At 34.5% G+C, this 27,529-nt stretch overlaps 1 protein-coding gene across 1 annotated transcript in view; it reads right to left on the reverse strand.

The window, feature by feature from the left end:
• DNAH5 (dynein axonemal heavy chain 5) overlaps positions 1-27,529 on the reverse strand; it is a 113,665-nt gene that overhangs the window by 55,841 nt on the left and 30,295 nt on the right. The window contains exons 20-43 of the mRNA XM_072328870.1: positions 27,237-27,427; positions 27,052-27,151; positions 25,629-25,753; positions 24,808-25,009; positions 23,044-23,279; positions 22,150-22,368; positions 21,434-21,496; positions 20,679-20,917; positions 19,655-19,895; positions 18,970-19,169; positions 18,013-18,166; positions 17,160-17,323; positions 16,366-16,522; positions 15,302-15,514; positions 14,502-14,726; positions 13,676-13,848; positions 12,504-12,682; positions 11,546-11,733; positions 9,254-9,448; positions 8,795-8,929; positions 8,127-8,234; positions 5,631-5,784; positions 4,917-5,063; positions 2,165-2,406 (exon numbers count right to left, since the gene is read on the reverse strand). Of these exons, the coding sequence (XP_072184971.1) occupies positions 2,165-2,406; positions 4,917-5,063; positions 5,631-5,784; positions 8,127-8,234; positions 8,795-8,929; positions 9,254-9,448; positions 11,546-11,733; positions 12,504-12,682; positions 13,676-13,848; positions 14,502-14,726; positions 15,302-15,514; positions 16,366-16,522; positions 17,160-17,323; positions 18,013-18,166; positions 18,970-19,169; positions 19,655-19,895; positions 20,679-20,917; positions 21,434-21,496; positions 22,150-22,368; positions 23,044-23,279; positions 24,808-25,009; positions 25,629-25,753; positions 27,052-27,151; positions 27,237-27,427 (4,250 nt within the window). The remainder of the gene's footprint in view (positions 1-2,164; positions 2,407-4,916; positions 5,064-5,630; positions 5,785-8,126; positions 8,235-8,794; positions 8,930-9,253; positions 9,449-11,545; positions 11,734-12,503; positions 12,683-13,675; positions 13,849-14,501; positions 14,727-15,301; positions 15,515-16,365; positions 16,523-17,159; positions 17,324-18,012; positions 18,167-18,969; positions 19,170-19,654; positions 19,896-20,678; positions 20,918-21,433; positions 21,497-22,149; positions 22,369-23,043; positions 23,280-24,807; positions 25,010-25,628; positions 25,754-27,051; positions 27,152-27,236; positions 27,428-27,529) is intronic.

Here is a 27,529-nt window from a genome sequence, read left to right on the forward strand (position 1 = left end):
TTCTATGAAAATTCTGCTTTTAATTCTATTGGGAAAAAATAAATAAATAAATAAATAAAAATAAAAAAATCAGTAAATCCTTTTGTTAAAAAAGGGAAAATAAAAAAAAAAAAAAAAGAGAAAGAAAAAAAAAAGAAAAAAAATATAGAAAAAAGAAGAAAACAGCTTAATGTTCTTAATGTTTCCCTTTGTTCATTGCTGCCACTAAAATAAAAGATCGAATTAGTGAAACTTCCTTTGTTCAATACTTGCTCTAACACAACTTCATTTAGCTTCTGTACCTCTCCAAAATGATGACATGAAGCGGGTCTGACAAAGCAGAATATAAAGCCCTTTTTATTTGTTTTTGCTGTATTTTCAGATTAATCTACAGCTCAGCTTAAACTGAAACATTCTAAGAGTATTGTCTGCAAATAAACAGGGAAAGAATACCAATGCAAGGAGGCAGAGCTGTGAAATCCTAACATCAATAGGCCTTAGGCAGTGTTGTAAGTACAGAAACTGGAATCTCACGGGAACCACTGTCCTAGATGCATAATTTTCACTTACACTTTTCTAAATATCTGTATTAATTTAAAAAATAAAAAATTAAAAATTAAACAAAATCAAAAACTGCAGTGTTGCAGTAATATGCATAAGGTACTTGTGTTCACTGCATTTGTTCACCTTGATAAAAATTCAGGAACAGTCAGATTCTTAGAAAAATTACCAAAAACTTTTTTTTTTTTCCTATAACAATGCAACCATTTTTGTCTTGGTTAAAAAAAAAAAAATAAAATAAAATAAAAATAAAAATAAAAATAAAAATAATAAAAATAAAAGACTGGAAAGCAGAAAAAATGAATATTTCCTGCTGTTTCCAATCTTTGAGCTCAGAAAATACATTTCTGAAATAAGGAGGAAAATTGTGTAGAAATCTTTGCTCTTGCCTTAATTTTACTAGCAAAATAACACTTTCCTCTGTCTTTGTTTTTGTTTTGTTGCTATAAATAAAGAAATAAACACCCCAAAAAATTTAGGTGAGAATGCTAGATGTATTCTACTGGGATAGAAAAAGAAAAAGAAAAAAAAAAAAAAAAAAAAGAAAGAAAGAAAGAAAAAGAAAAGAAAAAAAAGAGTATTAAATAAGAGATTAAAATAACTAGGGATAACTAGGGAAGAATACGTGATTCAAGTGCAATTGTGTCACTAATCTGATACAGGAAAAAATCAAGCAAAAGATCCAGAGATTCTTTCTTCTGCTTTTGGTTGAATTTCACTAGGTGAACTGGATTGTAATTGTCTTGCTATTATATTCATTCACATAGTTTTTAGCTAGAGTTTGTATTACAGGTTGGTATGGACCTTACTGAATTATCAAGTCTTCTCAACTCTTCCCACAACTTCTTCATCAGACAGTCTCATGCCCAAGATACACTTTCCCCAGGGACTTCACTATCATCTCCTGTTCCCTGGAGAGCACCTCAGGACCTCAACAGATGATACTCCCTCTCTAGGTTATAATAAAAATAAAAGTAACCTGAAAACTTACAAGTAACCTGAAATCTACATGTTCTGTTTTCCTAACAGTACCATCTGACACAAAACTGCAGAAAGAGAGAGCATAATCACTGCTTGTTTTTTTTTAGACAATTTGCTTCTAGGTATGTTAAACCAACAACTTATCAGGTAAGAATACACAATTAAAAATCAAAATTTGTAAATCCTGCACTGATGTTGTTTACGGTTCTAAATCCCAACTGAAGTCGGGTTTATGAAAAATCAAGAGAAACTCTATTTTCTTGAGGACTGAACCAGTCTGCTGGCTCTTTATTTTTCCTTGCTCTGAAATTATAGCAGGAGCTGCAACAAAGTTGGTATTTTGACACTGGAGTTGCTCTTCAACTGTGTAAAATACCTTGAATGACAAATTTGTTGAGACATGAAATATCCAAGGTTTTAAAAGTGTAGTATGTTGACTGTGTTCTGAAAAACAAAAAATCCATATTTTGTACAAACTACCACAAACTTTGCTATTTTAAATTTTCAGATATAAATTGATACAGCACAAAAGCTGTTTCGTGTCTAATCACAAAATTAGATTCTAAAGTAACAAGAGTAAGTGCTGAATGCTAGAAATAAAACTTTCTATACCTAAGCAAATATAATTCCTTTGCTACTGTACCTCAAGGATAGGACTCCAGCTGAGAACTGATGAGCTCATGAATACCATCCCATTCCTTGAGACTGTTGCCGGAGAAGCATTATCAATATTGTGAGGTTCAAAGACTATTTTACAGTTTGGTGCCATAGGTATACGATCTCCATTTGCAAGTGTTAGAGTTCTGTTGTCATCCAGGACAGAATTAAGGTTCTCAATCCAAATAGCATCAACTGGACCATCAAGAACTATCCAGATGTGGTCACCTACAGTCCAAAATAATTGACAAAAATGCCTATGAAAAAAGTTTCAGTTTCTTTCAAGGACCAGTTTCTTCTGTCACTAAACCTCCTTTGAACTAATTCTGAATTCATGAACACAGCTACAATTTCATCTTTAAATACAGTTTCCATTCCCATTACTCACTTCCAATTAAGTGCTTCATTTTTGTCACCTTACCATAATAATTATCCTTTGCTCAGCATATGAAATGTCATAAGCATAATTCATCAGTCTGAAACACAGTTTTATAGATTCATTCTTCAATAATAAACTGGGTTTATTTCAACTTACAGTAAGCAAAATAAAGTTAGAAACAACAGACTTATTTTAAACCAACATTCATCTATTTCCAACATGTTAGTGAAATTAAATGAAAGAAACACTTGAAAAGCACCTCTCTCAATGCTTACTTTCATTTCTGATGGAGGTCAATCAAGATTCTTGTTTCTTATTCCTGTGCTTACAAAAGTGACCCAGTGTAAGAGGCCATGCTTTTTTACACTATTGCCTCAAAGTTTGCTGAAGATGGACAAACCCAGGCAAGCCCTGGTCAGGGACTGAGAAATCCTTTGTCTGAGGGTAACAGATGGGCAAGGCCATGGGCAATGAGAGAGAGAGAAGCTGCAGATGAATGGCCATGAAGTGGTCTTTTGCATGGCCTTATCTCAAGGAAGATGGCCATCTCAGGGGTACTCACACAACTCTGACCCAAGCCCCCAGGAATGTCACGTTGGCAGGGAAGAAGTAGGATAAAAAGAGCATGGACAAACCATGAGGTTAGGTTTTCTGACATCAGATGCCTCATTACATGACACCTGCATGCTGAAGAAGATGCCTGCATGCTGAAGAACTTCAAGATTGGTATCTGGCTTCAGATTCCTCTACGGACACCCTACTGCTGCCAACAGACTCTCCTGGGCTTGCTGCTTGAGACCCTGCTCCGTGAGACCTCGCTGCTCCTTCCACCACCTGCTCTGCGCTGCACTGGTCTGCTGCTTGTGGCCTGCCACTCTGCTGCTGCTCTCCCCTGGGCCTATTTTGCCCCGGACCAATGAAACAACGTGCAACAGGATGCTGCTGCATCCAGGTGGTGACTATCCCTGCTTTTACGCAATTCTTGCCCTTCTCCTATCTTTCCTATTGCCCACTTTCCTGTCCCCATCACCCTAATTTTCATTAGTTGCCACTCTCCCTTCCCCATCTTCCCAGCTGACTATTATTTCTAATAAACTGGTTGGAACAACATTTAAACGTTTGCTTCTTAATCTCACACTGGGCATAATATATCAAAAGAACCTTGCCTCCCTCCTATAAATTGGAGTGAGACACCCAGCTCCCTCTGAAGTTTTTTAAGCTTTTTCCATTTTGTACTGGAAATGTATTTCAGCACCAGTCCATGTTTCCTAGGAGGATCCTTCCTTGAGATAAGGTCCTGTCTGCATGACTTAAGTACTGGAAACACTCTTGCCTTGGCAGTTCCCTTGGCTTTCAGCTCCCCACTTCTTAGGCTGCCAGTCCTGCTGGGCATTTCCAGATAGCTCTGTAGTCAGTGATCATCCCACTCTCATCTGCCTTCCTTCCTATGCCTAGGCATTGTATTGCTAGGCACAAACCAAGATGGTTCTGGCTAAGTAACATTCTTACCTCTGAGCCAAATGCCTTTGTATTTATAGGTTTTTCATAGCTACATCACAGACATGAGATGTTTTGGAGTTCACTTTATAAAGATGCATTACAAAAGTATTGCAAATAGTGAATCTTATTGAGAAAGTCACGTGAGTGTGCTAACAATATTTCATGCTGAGGGGGGGAAAACAGAATCAACAGTTAATGCTGTGCTGCATTCTCAAGGGTACTCCATTTCCAAATTTGAAACAAAACTATTAAAATTAAATACAATTTTTTTCCTATTGTAAGGAATCTGTATACTTAAAGAATATTAACTTTGTAGGAAAACTCAATATACAATGTTAGATATCTTTATTCCTTTTCATTTCCACCTTCAGACAGTATAGGCCTAATGATAAGGTCACACGCTAATGTTCAGATAAAAGAAAGAAGAATCTATGCAGCACCAAGTTATCGAGCCTTTTTTCTTTTCTTTTCTTTTTTTTTTAAATTAAAATAGCAGGCTAAGAATATAGCAAGATTATTTTATATATGTCAGGCAGAAATTGATTGACTAAAAGGAATTACCAGTGCCATTTGCAATGAACTAAGATCTTAAGATCTGTGCTACCAGATATGACACTACCAAAGGAGATTCACACCCTTCTGTTATGGCAGCTTCAGACCAGGTGAAAATGCTGACAGTGCCAAAATTTTGTCACATTTCATTGCTGGGGGAGAAGACTATAATCTTCAAGTTTTCTTTTGTGCAAAAGCCTATCATTTCAAAGAAAGGGATCAGCAAATTCTGCAGAACAGTATATGCTTTTCACATAAAGCATTTAGAATGGAGAGTTTTTAAATACAATCACACTTTTTGTCATACCTTTCTTGGCTCTTAAAGTTTTTCTCCAGAGAGTGGAAAATATTCCATCTGTCCAATCATTTGTTGCCACATCAAGACGACCAAACATCTGCGGTGCTGTTATAGCTTTAGGATTCATTCTCATTTCACGATGTGGCTGTCCACAATCTAGGCAGGCAGATCATCAGTTAGTTTTGGTATTTATATTCAATAGGCAGAGAACTTAAAAATTCAAAAGCTTTACATCCAAATAGATAGCTTAATAAGTATTCAGCATTATAAGAAACTGTGTACTTATTTGGAAAAGTTTGTTACTGGGAAAAAAATAATAGAAGTAGCAGCTATTTTATACTGCAGATGAAGACGCTGTCTTGTTAATTCTGTTCAGAAAGGAGAAGGGCTAAGTACTTATGATGATGATAAGCTTTCAGCATTATTTCAGCTGAATCTGTGAGACACTTCAACCCACTTGTTCCATCTGCCTTACCCACACAGTACTGCTCTTTCTCAGTGTTTCTAGAATAAAAAATTCTGATGCATGCAAAACAGGATCTGTATGTTACATGACTTTGAATGTCAGTGAGGTGCTTTTAAAAGGTATCACCAGAATATTATTTAGTATCACAATACATTGAAATTAATTTTTCTATTAATTTATCCTCTCAGTGATATAATTGAAGCTTTCTATAAAGAAACAAAACATTATAACATTTTACAGTAAAAATGCTCACATACCTGTCATGGCTTTCATCAAAGTGTGGATACAAGTAGTTTTTCCTGAACCACTAGGCCCTAAAGTCATCAATCCATGTCTTACTCTCTGAGTTTCAAAAAGTTGGATAACTTTCAGTTTCCAAGGAGGATGACAAACAAGTCCAGCATCCTCCACCTATGGACAGCATCAGAAATACAAAACGCCACTATTTTAGTCCACGGGATATCTTGATATTTTATAAATATTTCATCAATAGTAGACTCTGTAAAGTGTTTGCATATATAACAGCTATTTGGAAAAAGAAGAGATATTTGGTGTTCAAATTTGTACTCAGTACAGTAAGCTCTGTTAAACTAATTTCTTTTTCTAGATCTTTTTAGGGTTACTCTATTATTTTAAGAAATGACAGGCACTTTAGAAACACTCTTGCTAGCAATGTCTTTCATAGCTATTAAATGTCTTTCACTTAGCTCTCAGAAAGGTTTTTTTTTTTTCTTTTTATTACTGGTAACATTTCTGATTATAAACTTCTTCAGGTATGTACAATACCCAAAGTTCTACCAAAAAAAAAAAAAAAATTGTTAGATATTTATCAGTGTACGGAGAGATCTTTGAGAAGCTTCTTCACATGATCCTTCTGAGAAAAGATGTGACATTTTCCCATTTTTCACTAGCTAGAAGATTAAAGAAGTTATCTCATTTGAATGGTATTGCTATTACTTGTGAAAGTGACTTATCTGGAAACGAGTAAGAAAAAATTGGAACAATTTCTTCAGGTTTCAGACCACTGCATATGTCTTTGGCCAAGTAAAAAAAATTCTTAAAACTCAAGATCATATTATACAACTGAAATTACCAAAATAACAATTATATTTAAAATAATTTCTGTGTTTAAAATATGTTCCAAATATTAAAAAAAAAAGAAAAAAAAAAAAGAAGAAAAAAAAAAGAAAAAAAAAAGAGTAACATTTATTCAGTTGGGGTTTTTTGGTTTTTTTTGTTTTGTTTTCTTGAGTTTTTATTTCTCTTCTGAACTGTTGCATAATTATCTGAGGAATTCTTCAAATTCTGGAGGAAGATTTAATACAGCTGATCATGTAAGTATTCATACTTCATTAACCTTTTCTATCCCACTGATGTTCTCAATCTAATCCTATTAGTGTTCCAAAAGATCTAATGAAAACCAAAATAGAAGAAATGCCATTTTAAGAAAATCTTTCTTTAAGCTCATGTTCTGTCAGACTTCATACAACCATTAAATCCAGGTTCTCATAAGGCAAGTGTACACAGAAATGTTTTTCAAGCTGATCACCAGAAATGATTCACACAGATAACACAAGCTGTCATAATCATAATTCAGTGACATCCTTTAGAAAAAGACTAATAATTACATGCCAAGGAATATTTACTAGAGGTAGCTTATTGAAATATCTACCTCTTGAGTCAGAAAAGGCAAACTCACATGGTGGAATGCACTGGGAAATCCATTCCATGACAGTCCCCTAAGCAGCATGACCTGAGACCTTAGCTGTTAGCAAACACCAGGATAGCCTGGTATGGTAACTCTAAGGAAAAAATAACCTGGAGTTCTGAAGAAAGGTGAAGGTCCCATAGTCAAACCCTGTGATCATCCTGCAGGAAAGGGGACTTGATGATACTAATGGAACTGATCAGTTATCTTAATTCCCTCAGCTAGTCCCAAGCCAGCAGTTTCCCACCCTTCTGTCAAAAACAGGTTCCTAGTCAATTTTGCAAAACAAAGGTATGTTTGACTAGTGTCACTCAAGCTCTGCCTCAAAGAAAATAGTATAAAAATGGCCTAAGGGAGAAGGATTTGGGGGGAAGATACCATCACTGATAAGTCAGGAGGACATGGTTCATTTTTGGGACCAGCTGACAGTCTGAGCCTCTCCTCCCCCTCATAGGGATCTCTACTGGGTGCTCAGCAACATCAAGTGCTTCCCTGGGAAACCTAGAGGTCTCTAGAGAGTTATTCGATAATTTAGCACAATTGCAGTCAGCTGTATTATTCATGTTCTTGGTTAATCTCTCACATGTTTTGCAGGCAGTGTATTTGTCATTGCCAATCCAAAAGAATCTATAATCTGGTGATTTACCAAGATGGGCTATTCAGTACTCTAGCCAAGAGAGTTCTCATTGGGCGTGGCTAAATACCTTAAGTGTGGTTGTCGGCCCATTTGGACAATTGGGCAGTACATTATCTGTGAATCTTTAACAGCAATAACTCACATATTGAATGTGATCAGAATTATAGAACTGAATTGGGCACTGCTCAGAATCTAATCTAAGCTGCCACTCTGATATCTGAGGATGAGCTGGAAAACAAAGTTTATTTTCTGCCAAACTTCTTTGCCTTTTCACACAACACATGCCAATGGTAAAAATGTACAGAAAAGTTTACTATTACTAGCTGGATAGATTCAACATCAGTAATGTTCTTAGTCGAGTCATCATGCTAGTAACACCACAAAAGTATAAATTAAGAGAACTATTACCTGTCTGTCAATGGCAGCTTCCAGTTCAGGATAGCTTTCTTTATCAAGATGGATATCTGGAAATAGATCTTCAATTAAACTCAGGAATAAGGGTTCATCTTCATCAATCTAGTAGAAGTCAAAAGAAAAAAAATATTTAAACTTATTTTACTTTTCCAAGAATCTTAGAAGACAACCCTTTGCCCTTGTGGACTGAAGAAATATTTCAAAATCTAAGGAACCATCTATGATAACCCTCTAAGTGGTAGACATACTAGCAGAACACAAGAGAATGAGGTCATGATGCTTCCAGTAATCAAACACTATTAAAAAGAGATTTCATTAAGAATTTAAGTCAGATGAAATAGTACCCATCAGTACAAATAACATTATTTTAAAAGAATGATTAAATACAAGAAGCAGAAAGCATTAAGCCAAAACTTCCATAGAGGATCTTATACACTCCTATTTGGTATTTATTTATGTAGGTAGCAATGGAAATATGTTTATTACAAAAAAAAATCTGAACAGGCTAAGTTATATGGGGAATGCAATATTTCCAAGATAGCATCAGAGTGAAAGGCCATGGACAATATTCCAGTGAACACCTGAACAGATTTAAACTGGGTTTCCCCCAAAAAAATGACTCAAATACAGGCTAGTTAATTTACCAGGTCCTCAGAGCTTACCAGTTTAGACAGGTTCATGTCTCTCAGCACACGCATAACTATGGTAGATTCAGTATCTGTAGGATTTGCTCTTTTTGCCGCTCCTAACGTGCGTAACACTGACAATATATTCCGCAAGCCAAAATCATAATGCACCTAGAAGATATGCAGAGTTTGGGAAGAATTTCCCCTAGTTTACAGGGATGAAACAATTTTTGTTTATCATTTGAAGTATGAGAAGCGATACATGCAGCACAAATGTCTCCTAACATCTGTTGTGCTGTACTCACAATGCATTCTGAGCTCCACACATTCACCCCTTTAGGGAGATGTCAAAAAGAACTGGAATGGTAAAGGTGAGAAAATTTTCTGGTTGAGGTAAAGGCATATTAATAGGTAAATACACAAACTAATACAAATAATTCATGTCACTATTTATAATTTTTCCTAAAGATAATTTTTTCCCCAAATGAAAATCACCTGCTTTGATAGTTGTTCTTCACAAAGCTTGTACAGTGTAAAGAATTTCCTTGCCAATACAATGTTAGCAATAAAGCCACAACTAGCCAACTTGACACGAATTATAATTTGACGATCAGGAACCATCATGGCCACTGAACGGAAGTTGATCTTCAAGTTTTCAGGAAGTTCTTGCCGTCCAGCATATCCTGGATTCTGGAGAAAATAACAAATTTTGAAGATAACTGCACCTTGCACAAGTTGAAGAAACAACAAAGGAATGTGTTATCTGATTAGACAATGGGTGTCCAACATGGCTTACCTGGGTCACAGTGAAAGAAGAGTAATTGTCCTGGTCCGCATATAAAACATATAAAAGTTAACATAAAGAAGTAACAAAACGTATTTCAGTTTTTATATTTTACATTTTTTTTTTTTTAAGAAGGCAAAAAATATAAAACTAGTGGAATATTTGACCTTGTTTTTGCAAAACTAATGCATCAGTGGTTTGATGGAAGTGGTTGCAATTACCAGTGGATTCTCAAGGTGCTCATCAGAGATTTCTGATCTGATGTTTATCTTTCTGTGCTTCAACTCTGAAAACTGTTGTTCACAAATGGATGTGCTGCCACAAAGTGATGACATGAATAAGGCATGATTGTGAAGTGAGGGGTATTTCTCTCTGGTAAGAGACATCTTATAAAAGTCTGGTAAAGAGACATGATCAGATTTCTCTTTGAGTTGAATGTCTGATTGCAACTTTATACATTTCATTTGAAAATTTGAAGGTAATGTATTTACATTAACTGAAACTGGATTTGCAAATATACCAAAAAATATATGGGTTTTTGTTGTTGGTGGTGGTGGTGGTTTGGTGGGGTTTTTTTGTTTGTTTTGTTGTTGTTGTTGTTGTTTACCAAAACAGAAAGCTCAGCTGCATATTTTCTGCTGTATACAGGACAGTTTTTTATTTTCATGTTCTGGAACACATTTTTCTTTTGATTCCATAAATGATTTGATTTCATTTTGCAAATCACAAAATCTTTTCATCATTTTACCTTTACAGAGCCACCTTCCTTCAGAAAAGTAAAGGATGCCTCCATAACCAGCTTCTATACTTTTAAGAAACTCCTGAAATAAGCAATGATTCAACCCCTTGGACTTTATGATATTCACAGATTTGATGCCAATTTGCAGAAACACTAATCCAATACATATTGCAAAACTATTTAAAAACATATTGCAAATTATTTTATACTTCCTCTGAGCTTTTGAAGATGCAGGAGTACTCTGGATGTTTCTTCCACTGTGAAGATGTTATCTTACTAAATTATATTAAGAAATGACAGAAGCCCAAGTTTAATAATAAAATAAGAAAACTTACATCTTCTTAACAACAAAAAACACGTGTCTTCACAGATGTAGGTGTTATTGAAATATTATTACTGATAACCAATGTATTTTACTTGCCAAAGGGCACAAATACATTTAACATGCAGTACATGTGCATTTCAGTTTGACTGAGTTTGTGTGGCAGATGTGATAGGTGGATTCAGCACTGCACTGTAACCTCCATCCACAGCATTCTGTTCTTGCCTACACAGCTCACATCTGAGCAATTTGCAATCAGATAATGAAAAATATCACATAAAAATCACATAATAAAGTCAAAAGTTTACAGTCCTGTGGGTTCTCATTACTGGTTGTCCAGGGGCACTTGTAGCCAATGGTTTATGCGTTGGACACACTTGGATTAAACGAGAGCAACTTCTGAGCTTTAAATTGCATGTAAAAAATGAATTGTCAGGCAGATTGGCCATAGTATCCCTACAACAGTTAAGACACCTTACATCCACAAGGTATGAAAGAAGTTATATCTGAACACTTCAAATCTAGATTTCACATGTTTTACAAGTTTCACCTGTTTTGACTGGTTATTTCCACCTAGATCCCTATAACTATTTTTCTACATTTGTAATAAAATGCATATTTTGGGAACACAAATGTAGCATTATGGACACACAGATAACTTGCCTTTATAAGAATGGCTGCTGTAGCAAATCAGTTTATTTCTTAACTGCAGATGTTTGATGTCAGTGAAATAAGACAGAGTAAACCATCTTTGTTGTAAAACTTACTCCTCAAATTCCCATTGAGTACAAAGAGCTGAATGACATCAGAGTTAGCAAGTGCAGATAATGTACCAGGTTAGAAAATTATCAAACAATTATCACTGGTATATTTTGGACTCAGTCTCTAGATGTCCCTTCCAACCCCTACAATTCTGTGATTACAAACCTATTGAATACATACCATAGTAAGAAAGATGCCAAATTCAGGGTTCATTTCCACATTATCTCCATCAGTAAAAACAAAGCTTTTCTTATGTTCTTTCTTGCATGTCAACACAATTGCAATTTGTTGTGCAGCTACTGATAATACTGGTAAATCAATGCGATTGAATTCATCAAAGCAACCCCAGGAGCCAGACTGAGCAAGACCTTTGAAGAAAAGAGCAATTAAGTATTTGGTCACAATGTTGGTAATTTTTATTTATTTATTTATTTATTTTGGTGTAATTTACCCAGTAAAATTCATGCTGTTGAGACTTTGGGAAAAGGAAAAGGGGAAGCATAACTCTTTTTAAAGCAAGAATGTACAAATTTTCAAAAATCTACAAGCCTTTCTAGGACACAATATGATTAGATCTCTGCTTCTTCTATTAATATCTTCAATGTTTTCTGTGCCAGTGTTCCATTCTTCCTCAGGAGGGGGTAACCATCATCATCAAGGCCACAACAACAGTCAAGGACCTCCATGTGATACGACATCTGCAATCTCTGATGGATATCAGCTTCTGGTGCCTAAAAATATTCTTGTTTCTATCTACCATCTGTAAGCTCTGTCAAGGGTTGTTGTAAGCATATATACTGCTATTCATTCATTTCTTTCAACTGGTAAGAACTTTGACATTTGTAAGGAGAAAAAAAAAAGAAATCTGAAACCAACACATTCTACGAGTACACAGCTTTTTCTTTTTGTACTGGCTGTCCTCCTTGATTATTTTAAAGATATTTATTTATCCTTTCACAAACTGTCTAATCTTTTCAGACATTTCTATCTCTTGAGTGTTGCAATGGTGTTTCACATTAACAAGATATTCATTACTTGCAGTTGTTATAAGGCAGAAAATCAATTGCTGATTACACGTTAATCTTGATTAATAAATCTATTCTCTGAGCATTTGTAACTCATATAATCCACATCTTACCTTTGAAGATTCTCCCAAGTCCTCGGAAATCCATCTGATCTGAACAGTTGAAAACAACTACATATTTACCAAGGCACCGTCCCATATCTTTGATGGTTTCAGTTTTTCCAGTTCCTGCAGGCCCCACAGGTGCTCCACCCATATTCATGCCTAAAGCTTGAGCCAGAGTAATGTAACATCTAAAAGGCAACAAGCAATCATAACCTAAAGGACTGAAATACATGGTTTTCTGTGCAGTGCCAGAGGCTCTTACTCAAACGTGTTATATGAGGAAGGCCTTGTTGAGGGAGATGAGGAAATACATCTGAATATTATTTAAATCAATAAGAAGAAAAACCCTGATGTGAGCAATATTATGGTTAGTCTCCTCAAATGTTAAGTGAAATACAAAGAATGGAAGAAAAAAAATACAGAGAATCTCCATAATCCATTTGGATAGCTTAGTTCTTAGGTTACTCTAGCTGAAGCAGCTTTTAACTATGTTATTCTGCGTAGTACAATAATGAAAATCAGCTACTTTTGCTTTGCTACCCATCTTTAAAATTTGATCATACAATGCATCCCATTTTCATAAACAAAACACTCGTGATGCAATAAAACACATTCTATCAATTATATATAGATAGAAGCTCCAGAATTTGCTATATCATTTTAAAAATACTTTCTCCAATCTCTTAGTTTGCTACTGTTTACTTATAAATCACTTTTTGTGCTATCAGTTAGGTGAGTGGATCTTTCTGTTAATAGTCTTGCAATTACTGCCATATCATTTAGGTAAAAAACCTACGATCTACTGCAGCTGAATAAAATTGATTTTCTGTTCATTCTTCCTTAGCAGTTACCATTAGCTTGCTTGTCCTCTATCTGCATACTGTATCTGTTGGATGTACCCAATCCTCAGGTTTATTAGTATTGTGCACACGAGGATCATTGTCTCATGCATCATATGCATGGGAAACACATAAGCTTGTGGCAGAAATAAACCTGTTAGTTATTCCATACTATACAACACAGAAACAAAAATATTAATGTAAATTTATTGGCTTCAATACAACTGTGATGGATAAACTCTGGAGAGATCTATTTTGCATCCAAAAAGTATGACTGAGTTGCTCGCATAAAAGCCCAAGTTTAGAGTCAAAGAATAAAGGAATAAAATCAGTCTTTGTCACCTGTCTGTAAGAGGTGTGATGACAAGCCTGTCAGTACAGCCCAAGAATTCATTCTGGTATGTGAAACCCACATCAGTGATATTAATCATCATTTTATCAGAGTCTTCATTAAAATAAAATCTACACTGTTTCAGCCACTCGAAGTCTGTAGGACTCTTAATATGCATGCAAACCTTTAAAAAAAAAAAAAAAAAAAAAAAAAAAAAGGTTTAAAAAAATCAGTAACCCCTTTCTCAGGCAACATAATTTCAGTCAAGTCCAGAGCTTCCTACAGAGAAAAGGCATGCTAGCCTAGATTTTGAATGGTTAAGGAGTAAATGCTTTCATTTTCCTATTTTTAGTATCCTGTGGCAGCATGAGAAAGTGTGAAGTGAATAAATAAATCCCTAAGTAATAGATATTGCATTGAAACTAAAACAGAGATGACAGCAGCTTCATCCAACTTCAAGCTTCCAACTTCAAAATCACAATGAAGCCCACATAAAGGATGATTACTTCCAACACAGTTTTTGAGAAAAAGAATTTTCCAACTGACCACACAACAGCAGCATCTAACTTAGACTGGACAACACAAAGTATCATAAAATTCTCCTGTTGCTGAGGCGGACCACAACACTGAATTTCCAAGAGAGAAGCTATGACCTGGTTTGGATAAACACCAACATTTCTGTAATACTCCAAGTCACAACATCATCACAGTACCTACAGAAATTGTTTGGCTTAAGAGGCAGGTCATTCATATGTCACAGCTATGTTGTCTACTTGACATTTCACACTGTTTTGCATGGCTACCAACTCATAACCCAGTACATTTTTCAATACTTACCAGACCATCAAAGATGTCCCTCTGATGCACGTGAATAGTGATTAATGTCTCATATTTAATTCGTTCAACTGGATTAAGGTCTTTTGTTGTCATATCTATCAATGTATTTAGAAGATCCAGGAAAAACTGGTTTGTCTTTCGCATAATTTTTTTATCATACCTGGCATTAGTCAAAGCTTCTTCTGAGTCTCTTGTCCAAATCATTTGGATTCCCAACAACCCAACCTTAGGAAATATGAAATGGTACAGTTCATCATCTTCTCACTTTCCTCGTAAATGTATATTCACAGACACAGATAATCTAAAGAAATTGTTTTATTTGTATAAAATTATTTTTCTATGCTTCCTTCCAGAAGTCACAGAATCCATGCATTTAAGTGTCCTAACTCCATTTATAAACAGCTACACAAGCCCACAGTTCAGTCTCAGAGACACAGCCTACCAAGCAACTGTTCAATATAATTTACATCATAATATAATTAACAACCAATAGGTTATCAGAATAATTGAAGTTTTCATTTAAAAATTTTAAAATATTTAAAAATGTGAAAAGAATTAGCATTAGTTCTATTGCATTAATTTATTGCACTCAGCATTTTTATTTTTTTTAATCAAGAGCTTCAGTGTATGTTTTAATCTTTTGTTTTCAGATATCTAAATTGGAATTCAAAAGATTGCACTGATTAATTTAAATATCAGTTTTGCATCTGGCTTCAATCTTAATTTCAAAGATAAGAAGGTCCCACCAATGCACAAATCTATACATGAGCAATTTTTCATTGATTTAACAATGATTTTACCTGGGCTGGATAGGCAGAAAGAAATTCGATCAGTTGGAAACTAGTTTCCTGGATATGCATAGCTGCCTGGCGAATAACATGATGCAGTGACACCTGGGACTCCTTCAACAGAGAATTGAGCCAAATTTCCACGTTACCTTCAGCCATTACAGGCCTTCTCAGCTCAATAGTCTCACCCTCTCGTGAACTAACTGACAATATACGATCATATATCTAATAAAAGCAAGAAAAAACTATTTGTGATTAAAAAAAAAAAAAAGATTATTACCTTTATTACATCTGGTTTTCACACATCATTACATTTATTTAAATAGGTACAAAACTATACCAATCTATTAAGCAAAATGTGAAAGCAATAAAACTGTTGCTCTAAATATGAATAAAGATTTTTAACAAACATTGCCGTCTGAACAAGGAGATAAACATTGCTAACACTCAAATTTCTCTTCAATTTCAATGAAGGCACTCATTTTTTCAGTAAGAAGTGAAGGAAACCTTTCCCCATTACTAGTGAGTATCCTAACAAAAGTTGCAGACTTAATAAAATAATAATGGAAACATGGAAGTAAAGGAACATGGGCAACCAAAAGAATTTTGTGCAAATGTCTAAGGAAATAAATACATACACCGGTAAAAGAAAATCTGTGTTGCAATCTATTCTTTTCATAAAGTGTAAGAAAATTGTTCCTCCAACAACATTTTTCCAGGCAATCTAAGCATACAAATATGCTCATAAAAGATCTTCTCAAGTGAGCTTCTGATTCTAGACTATATTAAGCCACAGAAGACAATTCAGTACCTAGAAGCCTTTTTACTGAAACCTAAGCATTGGTGCAAAATTTTAGTTTGTTTTGCTATACTATGTAGAGTTTTCCTCTCTTAAAAAAATGAGGATATGTAATCAAGTCTTGTATGAGGAAAACCTATGCAGCATCAAAAATAAATGATGAGCTTGGTAAAACTGTTGGAAGCTCTACAGACCCAAGCAGCTTACTATTTAACAGGTATCATGCACTGCTTAACAATTTGAAAGAACGCAACTTTGAGGTTTGGGGAATACATACCCTTTCATGGAACTTGACAGTTTTAATGTTGTCAAAGACATTCAGCAGATGTGCTTGTATAGTGTGAGAATCTGATGCCTGGCCAAGAATTTCTAATAGGGCAGGATCTGACACAAAGAAGAATCGTGGAAATAGGAGGCGCTTCTTCTCCAGGTACCTACATTTTAAAACATTTGTTAGGAGGAGAAGGAGTAGACAGAAAATGAATTAGATTATTTTATACATCCTTTCTTTTTTAAATGTGGTACTTCTCACTGTGCAGTACTGCATTTTTTTTTTATTCCTGGTAGCAATAACAATTCTTATTCATCATACCCCCATTTTAAGCACCTGCTTTAAGACTGCAGTTTTAGTATCAGAAATAATTTCATTGAAACCTTTGTTGTTTCCTATAATGTAAACACTACTAAAATGAAAATGAATTATTATGAAGCTAGTGTTTTTTATTTAAGTCAGTTACTTGCTGCCTAGTTGTCTTACTCTGAATTCCTCTCAGACCTGTGAAGGATCTGGAAGGCTATACAAACCTAGACTGCCTGCTGGATTGAAACTAGACAGAAACAGCTTGGATGCCATTAGAGAAAGACAGTGACAGTTTAGTCACTAATCAAATACTTAGCAGTGCAGTACTAGCAATATCTTTGGAAGTCTTGCATGAGCCTGCTACCTTGCTTACTGAAATCACAGTGAAATAAAAACAGAATCTTCACAAAGTCCATGGGACAGTACCCGCTTTTTAGCAAGTTACACAATTTACAACCATTTCCTTGTGAATGGTATTGTAGAAATCTTACCCTGTGAGTGATTTCTGACAGATTTCAAGCTGTTCTAGTAAATGTGGTAGTAACTGTCCCATGATTTCATCTCCAATGCAGCACTGAACAACATTAGGTGTCTCATGAGCTCGAGTCATGATCCTTACCCAGGATTTATCAATGTTAGAGAAACGCTTTGCTTCCTGTTTAAATATAGGGAGAGGAAGCAAAGGAGGAAGAGAAAAAAAAAAAAAAAAAAAAAAAAAAAAAAAAAAAAAAAAGGAAAAATAAACTTTCTGGAAGAATTAGCACCAGTAATCTCACAAGTAATCACCAGAGTCCAGCCCCACAGATTTTTCAGCTTATAAAAACATATATTTGCTGCTTGCATAATAGAACTTATTTTATATTTCACTGACAAGCCTGCTATCCACTTTTTCTTCCAAACATTCTTAGACAATAATACATAAAATGTCTTATTCTTGAGAACGCATGTTCCAAATTCGAAGACTTTTTCTAAAAACTATATTAATTCAAATTCAAAAAGCAATGTAGAAAAGTTTAAGATTCCTAGCAAAACTGCAAGTAGTACTGGGCTAGTGACAAATATTACCACATTAACCTAAGAATACAAATACTAGGCACAACACTTACACAAATATTGGTTAATAATTTAACAATCTAGAAACAAAACGATCAACCTGAGGACATTTTAATTATTCTTTCTAATGCAACACTGCTGTTGGAATTGTTTACCTAATGTCTTAATAAGTCTAATTTTGCTAACCATTAAGACAATGAAGCTTAAGTTACTGCATCCACTATGACGTTATAGTTATGTTTTATTCTTAAAATACAGAAACTCAAAATGAAAAAAGGCAGATCTGAAAACCTTTGGAAGCTGCTTTGCTATGTCACCACCAACAAAAACAGCTTCTAAATAAATCCACAAGTTCTGCACAGTTATCCAGTTCTCAATGATATCTGTCGTGTTGGAAAGATAGTGCACCCATTTTTGAATCTGTGTCTTGAAGGGCGTGTTGTATCTAAAATAAATAAAACCAACTTTTTTTAAATTTAAGAAGGAAACAAGTCTTTTGAAAGCCAGCACAGCCCTCAAACATAAGGAGGAGGAATATTCTTGTCATTTTTATTGTTGTCATGTTAAAGTACACAAATCTACATGACTCAGCACAGATAGAAGCCATAAACCTTATCAGCTCCAGTTTGCTGCTTTGTCCACATGGTGTTCAGCACAGCTAAGAATCAGTAGGAACTGATCTGGAGCTAATCTTAAATTTCACTCTAAGCTAAAGTGATTTCACAAAGGGACTATGTAATACTTTCAAAGCTTCAAAACTCACAATGGGTCCTTATCACACAAACATTTGCTTTTAAACATCTGATTATCAGGATCTGTGTTCCTTATTTTATCAATGGGCTTTGACATTCCACACAAGATAATTTGTAGCCCATTTTAATAAGGGATTTTCAGTACCTTCAGTAAAGTCTTTGAAAAAGAGGTGGTGGCCTACACTAGAGCAGAATAGTAGTGCCTGTAATCCCAGCGGGACCTCTGCCACAAAAGGGTAGCGCTCCCTTTTATGTTTGTCACCACTCTTGCATCTATGGCAACTGCCCAACGAATTAGTCAGGAAATCTGAACACATCATTTCAGAACATTTTAATACAGGAATATAGACAATGAGAAGTAGCCCATGAACAGCTCAAGGACAAGAAGGCTTTTAGTTTTTATCTGGATGTTTACTTTCCTTTGCCGTTGTGAAATAAAGCCTCTTGTTTGTATTTATAACTCACACATACACATAGACTCTGTTTTTCTTGTTACCTGTTACTCATGAGAGAACCAAGAATCATCAAGCTGTCCTCCATGGTAGCAATTGTTTCTGATATGCTGTCTCCTCTTAGAAGAAGTTCCCCACGAGTTTTAAAGTTTGCAAAGATAAATGTTTTGTTGTCCCATTCAGCTATCACTTGTTTTAACTTCTGTTCAATGTCTCTCTCCTTCACAGCACTTATGCAGATATCCTTTTAAATAAATAGAATGTCAGAACAAGTTATAAACCATTCACATCTTTGGTATCCAAATCTAACTGTTATTTCCTTTGGCCCTGGTTAGGCTGAAGAGCAACTATTTATCATGCAGAGGTCCCTTCCAACTCAAGCCATTCTATGATTCTAAGTGGAAAGATCTAAGGACACGAAAACACTATAAGTAATAATCCATGTATTAGTTCACAATATGATAAAGTTAGTGTTGCAATGTAATGATACAATGATTATTTTTCATACCTTTAATATTGTAAAACACAAATGAATTAATTGTGAGCCAGATAACATGTTTTATAGAGTTTATACCACAATATATGTCATTATTTTACACAGAAAACTTTATTGATAGCTTATTTCTCTGCTCTTTCTTTGTAGACAGTTTTCCCTCTTAATACTGCTACTCAGATCTATTTGAGCAGACTATTTTCCTTCATGCATTCATTTCTATTCTTTCAAAATACCTCTATTTCCTCTTTATATCTGAGTAGAGGAGCGTCCATGATATTCTTCAGTCTCAGTGTTTCACCTTCTACAACAAAGTTGTGTTCCGTGAGTTCTGTTATCCGTTTCCAGTGCCGAGGCATCATTGCTTTACTTGACATTTGTTCCAGCAACGGGCAACATTCACAGAAGTCTTCAATAGTCTTCTTTAGGTCAAAGAAGGCCTGCCACTCCTTTACACCACGAGGAAGCTTATGGCATCTACATAAAAATAATCCAGGCTTCTTCATGTATATTCAGATATCCTACTTCCCATTTAACCATCATATATGGTTTTAACAGTAGATGACATATCCTCCAAATTCAGATTCCCAGTATTTTGAGGATTTTGTACATGACTAAATCTATTACCAAACTATTTCACCGACCAGTAACTGAATACTTACAGGCTTGATCTAAGGAATGTGTCTGCATAGTTCTGTTGAAGGACTAAGTGACCATCAAATAAAATTGAATTACTTCATATCTTGATTTCATCTTTTGGTCAGGTTCTTGATAAGGACTGCTCTATTCTCTTGAAAAAAACTGTATTCCTCTAATTTTATAGCAAAAGTGTTCAGTCTACTTTAGACATCTCAGGTAAAGCTCTATCTCTCATGATCAATAATTTTAAAAGAAACAAGTTAAATTTCCTTTATGTACAAAATAAACTTCATAAACTTTAATGTATGTTCAAAGGAAGAGAAGAAATACATACCCAAAGCTCTCTAAGGAGCAATAATCAAATAATTCTCAATATTTAGAGTACATTCTGGCTTCCTTAACTTAGGAAATTGTTAATGGATATATATTCACTATTTAAATTAATAGTGCTAGCTATTATAATTATAATTAAGAAGTAAAAAATAAAATAAAATAAAATAAAATAAAATAAAATAAAATAAAATAAAATAAAATAAAATAAAATAAAATAAAATAAAATAAAATAAAATAAAATAATACTTTACACATCTTTCACATCTTTTCACAGAACCAGTTTCTCACCTGCTCTGAAATTCCAGAAGTTCACTGCTAATTTTTCCAACATCCAATTCTGACCAAAGGATATCATAGTACCCACTGACTGTGTCAAGGACATTGTTATATAGATTATAGAGTTTCTGTAACAGATTCAGTTGCTTCTTTATTTCAAGTAGCTGAGGATATTGGGTAGCAGGCAAGCCAAAAAGATCTTCCCCATCAGTGTAAGTAATATATTTCCGAAAGAGATTATCAAATCGATTCTAAAGAGTGAGAGATTAATGAAACGTATTTAAGTAACTCAATATTCAAGATCTGTCATTATGCTTAGAGGTGCATTGTGGAAAAAGGAGAACAACTAGAAGTCATCATTACAGGAACATAAATTAGCCACAGTATAAATAAATATTTGAACAGGAGAACCAGTCAGTGCTTTTTTTAAGAGGAGAAGAACAAACAGAAACAGGCAAGCATGGAGACGTGAAAAAGACACAATAATGAACACAAGAACAGCTTATAGTCAAATACAGTAAATTTGAGAGTAGGCTAAGCTACAAACTATCTAGTTTTTATTACTCAGGTCCTAAAAACATAGTTTTAATCAGCATTCCTTGAAAATGTATGGAAAAATGTCACCTTAGCTTTCATTAAATTAAAACAGTTTTGACCAATCAGTAACCCTATGAAAATTAGTTCCACTATCCTGATGCATTCTCAGAGCCTTCAGTTGTTAGATTATTTGCACTAAGCAATAAGAAAAATCTTAGACTTAATAGTACCTGAAACATGGTAAGCCTATCACTGGCTTCCTGAGGCTCTAAACCAATCACCAGTGGCCCACTCTGGAAAAAAAAAAAAAAAAAAAAAAAAAAAAAAAAAAAAAAAAAGGATATATATGGAATCAGAGTGAGTGAGTTTAGATTAGAGGGGAAGAGAAAACATCAAATTAAAAATTAAACAACAATGCTGATTTGAAATGCAAACATTTTTGCTGTCGCAGCACTTCATGCTTACACCAGATAACAACTCAGCTGACAGATTACAAAATTACCAAAACAGCCACTTTATTTAAAAAAAAAAAAAAAAAGGCAATTCTTTTTTCTTTTAATACACAAGTTTTGTAATACTGGAAAAGGTAGTCAATACTGGAAAAGATAGGCAGTACTAGAAACAGGTAGGCAATAGTAGCCTCTTTTTTCAAGAATAAATAAGTATTAGTTAAAAGACTGGTTTGGCTTGATACGTACTCAGCTGAGAAGGAATATAAGATTTAAAGTCATTTGTATTAACCTCTACTTACATTCTAATTTAATTTCTCTTAAATTCTAACCTTTATATTTGCACACGGTAACAAGCTATGTATTAGGAACTTCATGTGTCTAAGCATAGTTTTCAGATAGTAGAAGAACATCCTGCTATTTAGTCAGCTCCAGAGTCTTTCTATGCTTCCACTGCTCTTCAAAAGCTCCTCTAACCCAATATCGCAAACTCTTACCTGTTCAAAATCTGAATAGAACTGTGCACAGTCTTCAGTAAAAGTCTTCAGAGAGCTAATAAGCTCTCCTCTGAACTTTGGCTGCAAAGCAATAAGCTCATTCTGCACTTCATTTGCTCGGAGCAGCACCTTTTCCCAAGTGTAGTGCAAAGTATCCACCTTCTCTGACTCTTCCTTGGTCACAAGTAGATCATACTTGTTTAACATAGCATAGGATTCCTGTCAGAAGGTTGGATAAAACAGATATAGATTCTAATTTTACTCATATAAGTGCTAACATTTCAAATACTTAAGTACAGAAAATTATTTGCTAGAAAGAAAATTTGTTCTTTTATATGGCAACTGGCACAATCTGCCAAGTCAATCCTGCATTTTGCCAAACTATAGTATTCTTAAATCTATACCCTGACGTGGGAAATACAGAGAAACAGCTACTCTTTCATTCTGCTACTTGACCAGAAGCTCCTACACTTACAGAGGAATATGTTCTAGTAAGCAAACTTCCTGAAAGGTATCAATTTTGTACTTCTATTTTAACCCATGATACAGCTTTCTGGTAAAGTAATTGCTCTCACTCATTCTCATATAATTTGTTTGACAGTGCTTTTCATACACAGTCATCTTCCACAAAGTAACAAAAGCTTTCTTGCATTAATTATGCATATTCTCATTTCATTCTTATCTGAATCAGTTTCTACACTAATCACTAACCCCTCCCCCCACCCTATCCCCCTTGTGAAAGGTAACAAAAGGTTTGAAGTAACACAACAGGTCTGCAACCCAAAATTAACCCCCCTGAAATCACATATTTCAATGTGCACTGCTATGTACCAACCCAGAAAATAACTGCTGTGTAGAAATATTACCCATATTTGAAACATTCTTGTTAACTACCTCAATGGGCCCAACTTGAGAGTCTATGGAAAACTGTAGTTCTCTAATGTCTTTTAATGCAGACATGACTGTTCTTATGTCATCCAGATCTTCAATGCGACGATTTAACTTCCTGTCAGTTTCCTCTATAAAAGTGAAAATTGTTTCCATCTCTGTTCTGTACTTCTTATTGCAATGATAACCCAAGACACTCATCCAGTCTTTGATTTCTGCTCTCAGTGCTAGCTTCAGATCAGCTGAAAACAGTGAACATTTATAGTTATTTAAATATTTTAGATATTTTTAAGATGTACTCTTAATCTTATTTTAATATGTTTTCTTTTCAATCTGGTTCTGTTCGTTTTTTGTTTTTTGGTGTGTGTGTTGTTTTTGTTTTTTTTTTCAGTCTAACTATCCATGAAAACAGAAGATGAAATCATTTTGATACCTTTGAGTAATCTGTAGGACTACCTGCAATTCAGAATTGTTTTCCTCATAACACTCTCAAAATATATAATCTTTCCAGTAGGAAGCTGGACTCCACACTTCTCTCATTTTGTTTATATAGCATTATACACATTTTTGTCCTAAAAACAACTGATTAATTCACTAATAGTCTTATCTATGTCTAAAACTTTTCAAAAAATAATCTTTAAAAAAATCAGGGGTGAATGCAAGGTAGAATCAAAAAGTCTGACTATGGAAGCTGAAGCTGATATTTAATAAACCATTATATCCACCAAATGAATACTTTTTTTAAGATTCTTGTCTATAGCATCAGTGGAACCAAGTGACCAAAATGTAGGGAAACTTGAAATCTTGCTGAGTTCCTACCCAATTTTGCAGCAATCCAGTCCATTCCCTAAAGCTCTGCCATTCAGTTCAGATTTCTTCCTCATTGTTATCAAAAGAGAAGTAAAAAATCCACATCAGTACATGTACTACATAACATTTTAGCTGGATATAAATTCAACTCTGTTTCAGCTAGATGTTCATTCACCGTGCCAAATTTCACTAGTGTTTCCTCCTTTTTACACAGAATCCTTTTCCATGCTTAGCTCTTCCACCTGGAGGTATTTTCAATCTATTAAATATCTGACCTACCCTAACTCCATCGAGTTTCAATAGCCAAGCTTTACTATATAACAAAGCACATTTGTTTAATACTTCCTCCTAATAAAGAAGCCATTTTGCTTTCTCAGATCTGTCATTCACTGTAACATCAGCTGCATGTATTTCTTAAAGTCCACTGTAGTTCCTGTTATTTCTGTTTTAACAATATAAAATGCTTATGTGATGTGAAAACTGAGCTAGAGAAAAGTGAAGATGCTAGGTTTCCATAGCAAAAAGGGAATCAGCAACAATATGTATGCTTCACTTAATTAACTATGTTAAATAGAAGGCTTTTCATTTGAAATCTGTATTTGAAATCTTTTCTCATAACATGCAGCCAGACAAGGAGAAAAACAACATAAGCATAGTGTACTCCTCTCAATATATATATACTCATTGAAGCCAATGGCATAAGAATGAATAAACTCTACTATCCACCCCATAAGTGAGCAGAAATGTCCAGGTAGGAAAAGAAACATCAGATAATCCTTGCAATACCCTGGTTAGTGCATTTTTGCATACATTTATATCCAAAACAATAACAGTCACTCTACATTTCTGGTTTATATCTTTAACCTAGCTCACTCACACACAACTAAACATCATTTCTCCCCCCTATAGGAATCAGAAAGTATAATCTACTCTATAAAGAAGTGGAAAGTTGAACTTTACCAGTGTAGAGTGCAATAGCTCCCACACAGATGTATTCAGGCTCAGAACTGACTTTCATCTCCAAGTCTTTCACAAGTAGAATTTGAGATTCCAATTCAGAGAGTAATGGGTTTCCCATCATGAATTTTTCGATGGTTTCCTCCTTGTCCCTCTGCCATATATGGTGGTAATGATCAAAACTCTCCAAAGCTGTAAGAACCTCCTGAAATCCATTAGAAGTTCACAAAAAGATCAGCAAATCACACATTACACATAATTTCTTAGTGTATTAAGTATTCATTCATAAGTGGAGCAGGTTTGCCTCATCTTAGGAAAACAGAAGGCTTATGGTAAACTTATGCTAAAGCAGGTTCATTAGCAATCATAATGCTTAGCACTGTATGCTAGTCACATTCAGTTTGTCTAATCGGTTATTTTACAATAAAGTGATTCTTCAGTCACTAACAACAATATGAATAAAACTGTATTTAACACATTTGTACAATTAATACCATTTCTGTATTAAATATGCACACTCAACTATTGTTAAGATTTATGTCAAGGTGTTTTACTAATTGTAGATATGTTTTCAATCGAGCTTAAACTTTACATAATATGCAAAATTTCATACATCTTTCAACACTGAGAACACGCTACCCAATGTTATTTTCAAAGCAGAACTGTAAATTTGCAGCAACACACCTGACATCCACCATCCTATTCTTTCTCATTGATATGCTTAGCCAGGGCATTAAATGCCTATTCTTTTTTCCCCAATGATATTAAAATTAGTACATTAATCTCTTGGACAGTAACTTAAGTTAACATCCCTACTGTCTTACCTTTTTTGTAGAATTAATAACAGTGCTGAGTAAAGATACCAATTTAATAATTTCTTTGTTATTTGAAACACTCTTGAAGTAGTTCTTGCTCTGCACTGATTCAGACAAACTGAGAGATGCTGTATCTGATGCTCTATCTCCAAAGGCAAAGTCAAACACAAAAGCATATTTAGTACAAATTGCTACCAACAAAAATAAAGACCACTTTTTCAATAGGCATACATTTTAAAATTATTTGTGCTTTCTAACCAAAAATACAAGAAATCTGGGAGGCTGGTATATTTACTACACATTCACAAACTCCTCCACTGTTGGTAAATTTGTTTCTTCCAGGTTGTCTGTGAAATTTAAACAAGTTTCTCTCTAATTTGTCAAGTATAACCTTTCTCTTTCCCACCCAAAACCCTCATTTTTCTTTAAACACTCTGGTTAAGTGATTTACTGACATATCAGCATTGACCGAACCCATAAATATATCTCTATTTTCTCAGTTATGTGGGGTAGGTTACAATTGATAATTTTAAATAGAAATTAACATGAAATCCTAGCAGATGATTTTGAAACAGGCCTGAAAATAGAAAAAGAAATGATAAACAGAACATCCTTTAGCTAGGGAATAACCACAGGATTAAAGTTTTCAGAATTTCATATTGCATCTCAAGCAAGAGAAAATCTTGGTTTTGAAAAACTAATTTAATTCCTCATGCAGTTCAAAGATTGCTTACCTACTTCTTAGGTATACAAGAGCACATTACCTTAAAACATTCTATATACTTTTTGAATTACCTGAAGTACAAAGTAGAAGAATTAATTTGGTTTGATTCTAAAAAAATCAAACAGGAAAAAAGCCAAAGACAAAACTATCTTAAAGTTGCTTAAATGAATATCTTTGATAACTTAATTTCAAGTCTGATCATAAAACATATTAATTCTTTTTAGCAATTTTAGCCTATTCTGAACTTCAAGCAAACCTCTCCACCAATACTGAGATATGTATAGACATCTCTACTCAATAACAGTTTTTATTTAAGACTAACTATCTCTCTTAAAAGACTGTTAACACAATTTTTTAAACCATTTTCCAAATTCACTCAAAATTTCTGCTATGCTGCCAAAGCTAGCAAACTAACAGCTTCCCACACACTCCAAGTAGAACCCAAAGCAGTACAACTCTCCAAATTTTACAATAGAATCTCCTTACTCAAATTCCCAAAAGGAAGTATCTTCATGCAAGCTTGATTGCTATACATAGGAAAAGCTCTGGCACTGTTGCATCCTAGTCCTTCTCCAAGGTGGATTAATATCTCTGAAGTCTTTATTCTCTTGCTTTTGATGTATTTTCTGTCTAAAATCCTTTTACATACAATGTATAAATCACATTTACCTAGAACTCAAATTGAGTGATGCCAGAGTTTATCATTACCATGCATGTTTTGCATTCCAGTCTCTTTCATTCCATCTTCAGAATCACTCTCTTCACTCTCACACTGCAACACAGCTAATTTTCTCTCTAGTAGTTCTTTCTGTGGAAAAAATAAAAGTTCATTTTCTATTTGCAGTAGTTCTTAAACTTTAATTTTGTGTTAAGCACAGTTGTTAAAGACAAACCTTGGATATTCTCTCCTTACTCCACTGCCCAACTCCTTTCATTACTTTCACAATACTGTCTACGGCTCTATTAAGCGTTTGCTGTACCTCATCCAAAGAAGGTTTCATGACAATATTAGGGATAGATAGATTTATGCTGGTCTTAATGATAGGATGAGCACTTGTTTTCTTCTTAGAGGCACTGTGATTTTCTAAATGAAAGAACACAACAGCAACAAAAAAAGTTGTTCATATTTATTTCAAGACCTCCTTCTAGGATTTATAATTACATTAACCATTTCCTACAGTACATT

This window comes from Excalfactoria chinensis, chromosome 2 (genome assembly GCF_039878825.1).
Source record: "Excalfactoria chinensis isolate bCotChi1 chromosome 2, bCotChi1.hap2, whole genome shotgun sequence".
Lineage (NCBI taxonomy): Eukaryota > Metazoa > Chordata > Aves > Galliformes > Phasianidae > Excalfactoria > Excalfactoria chinensis.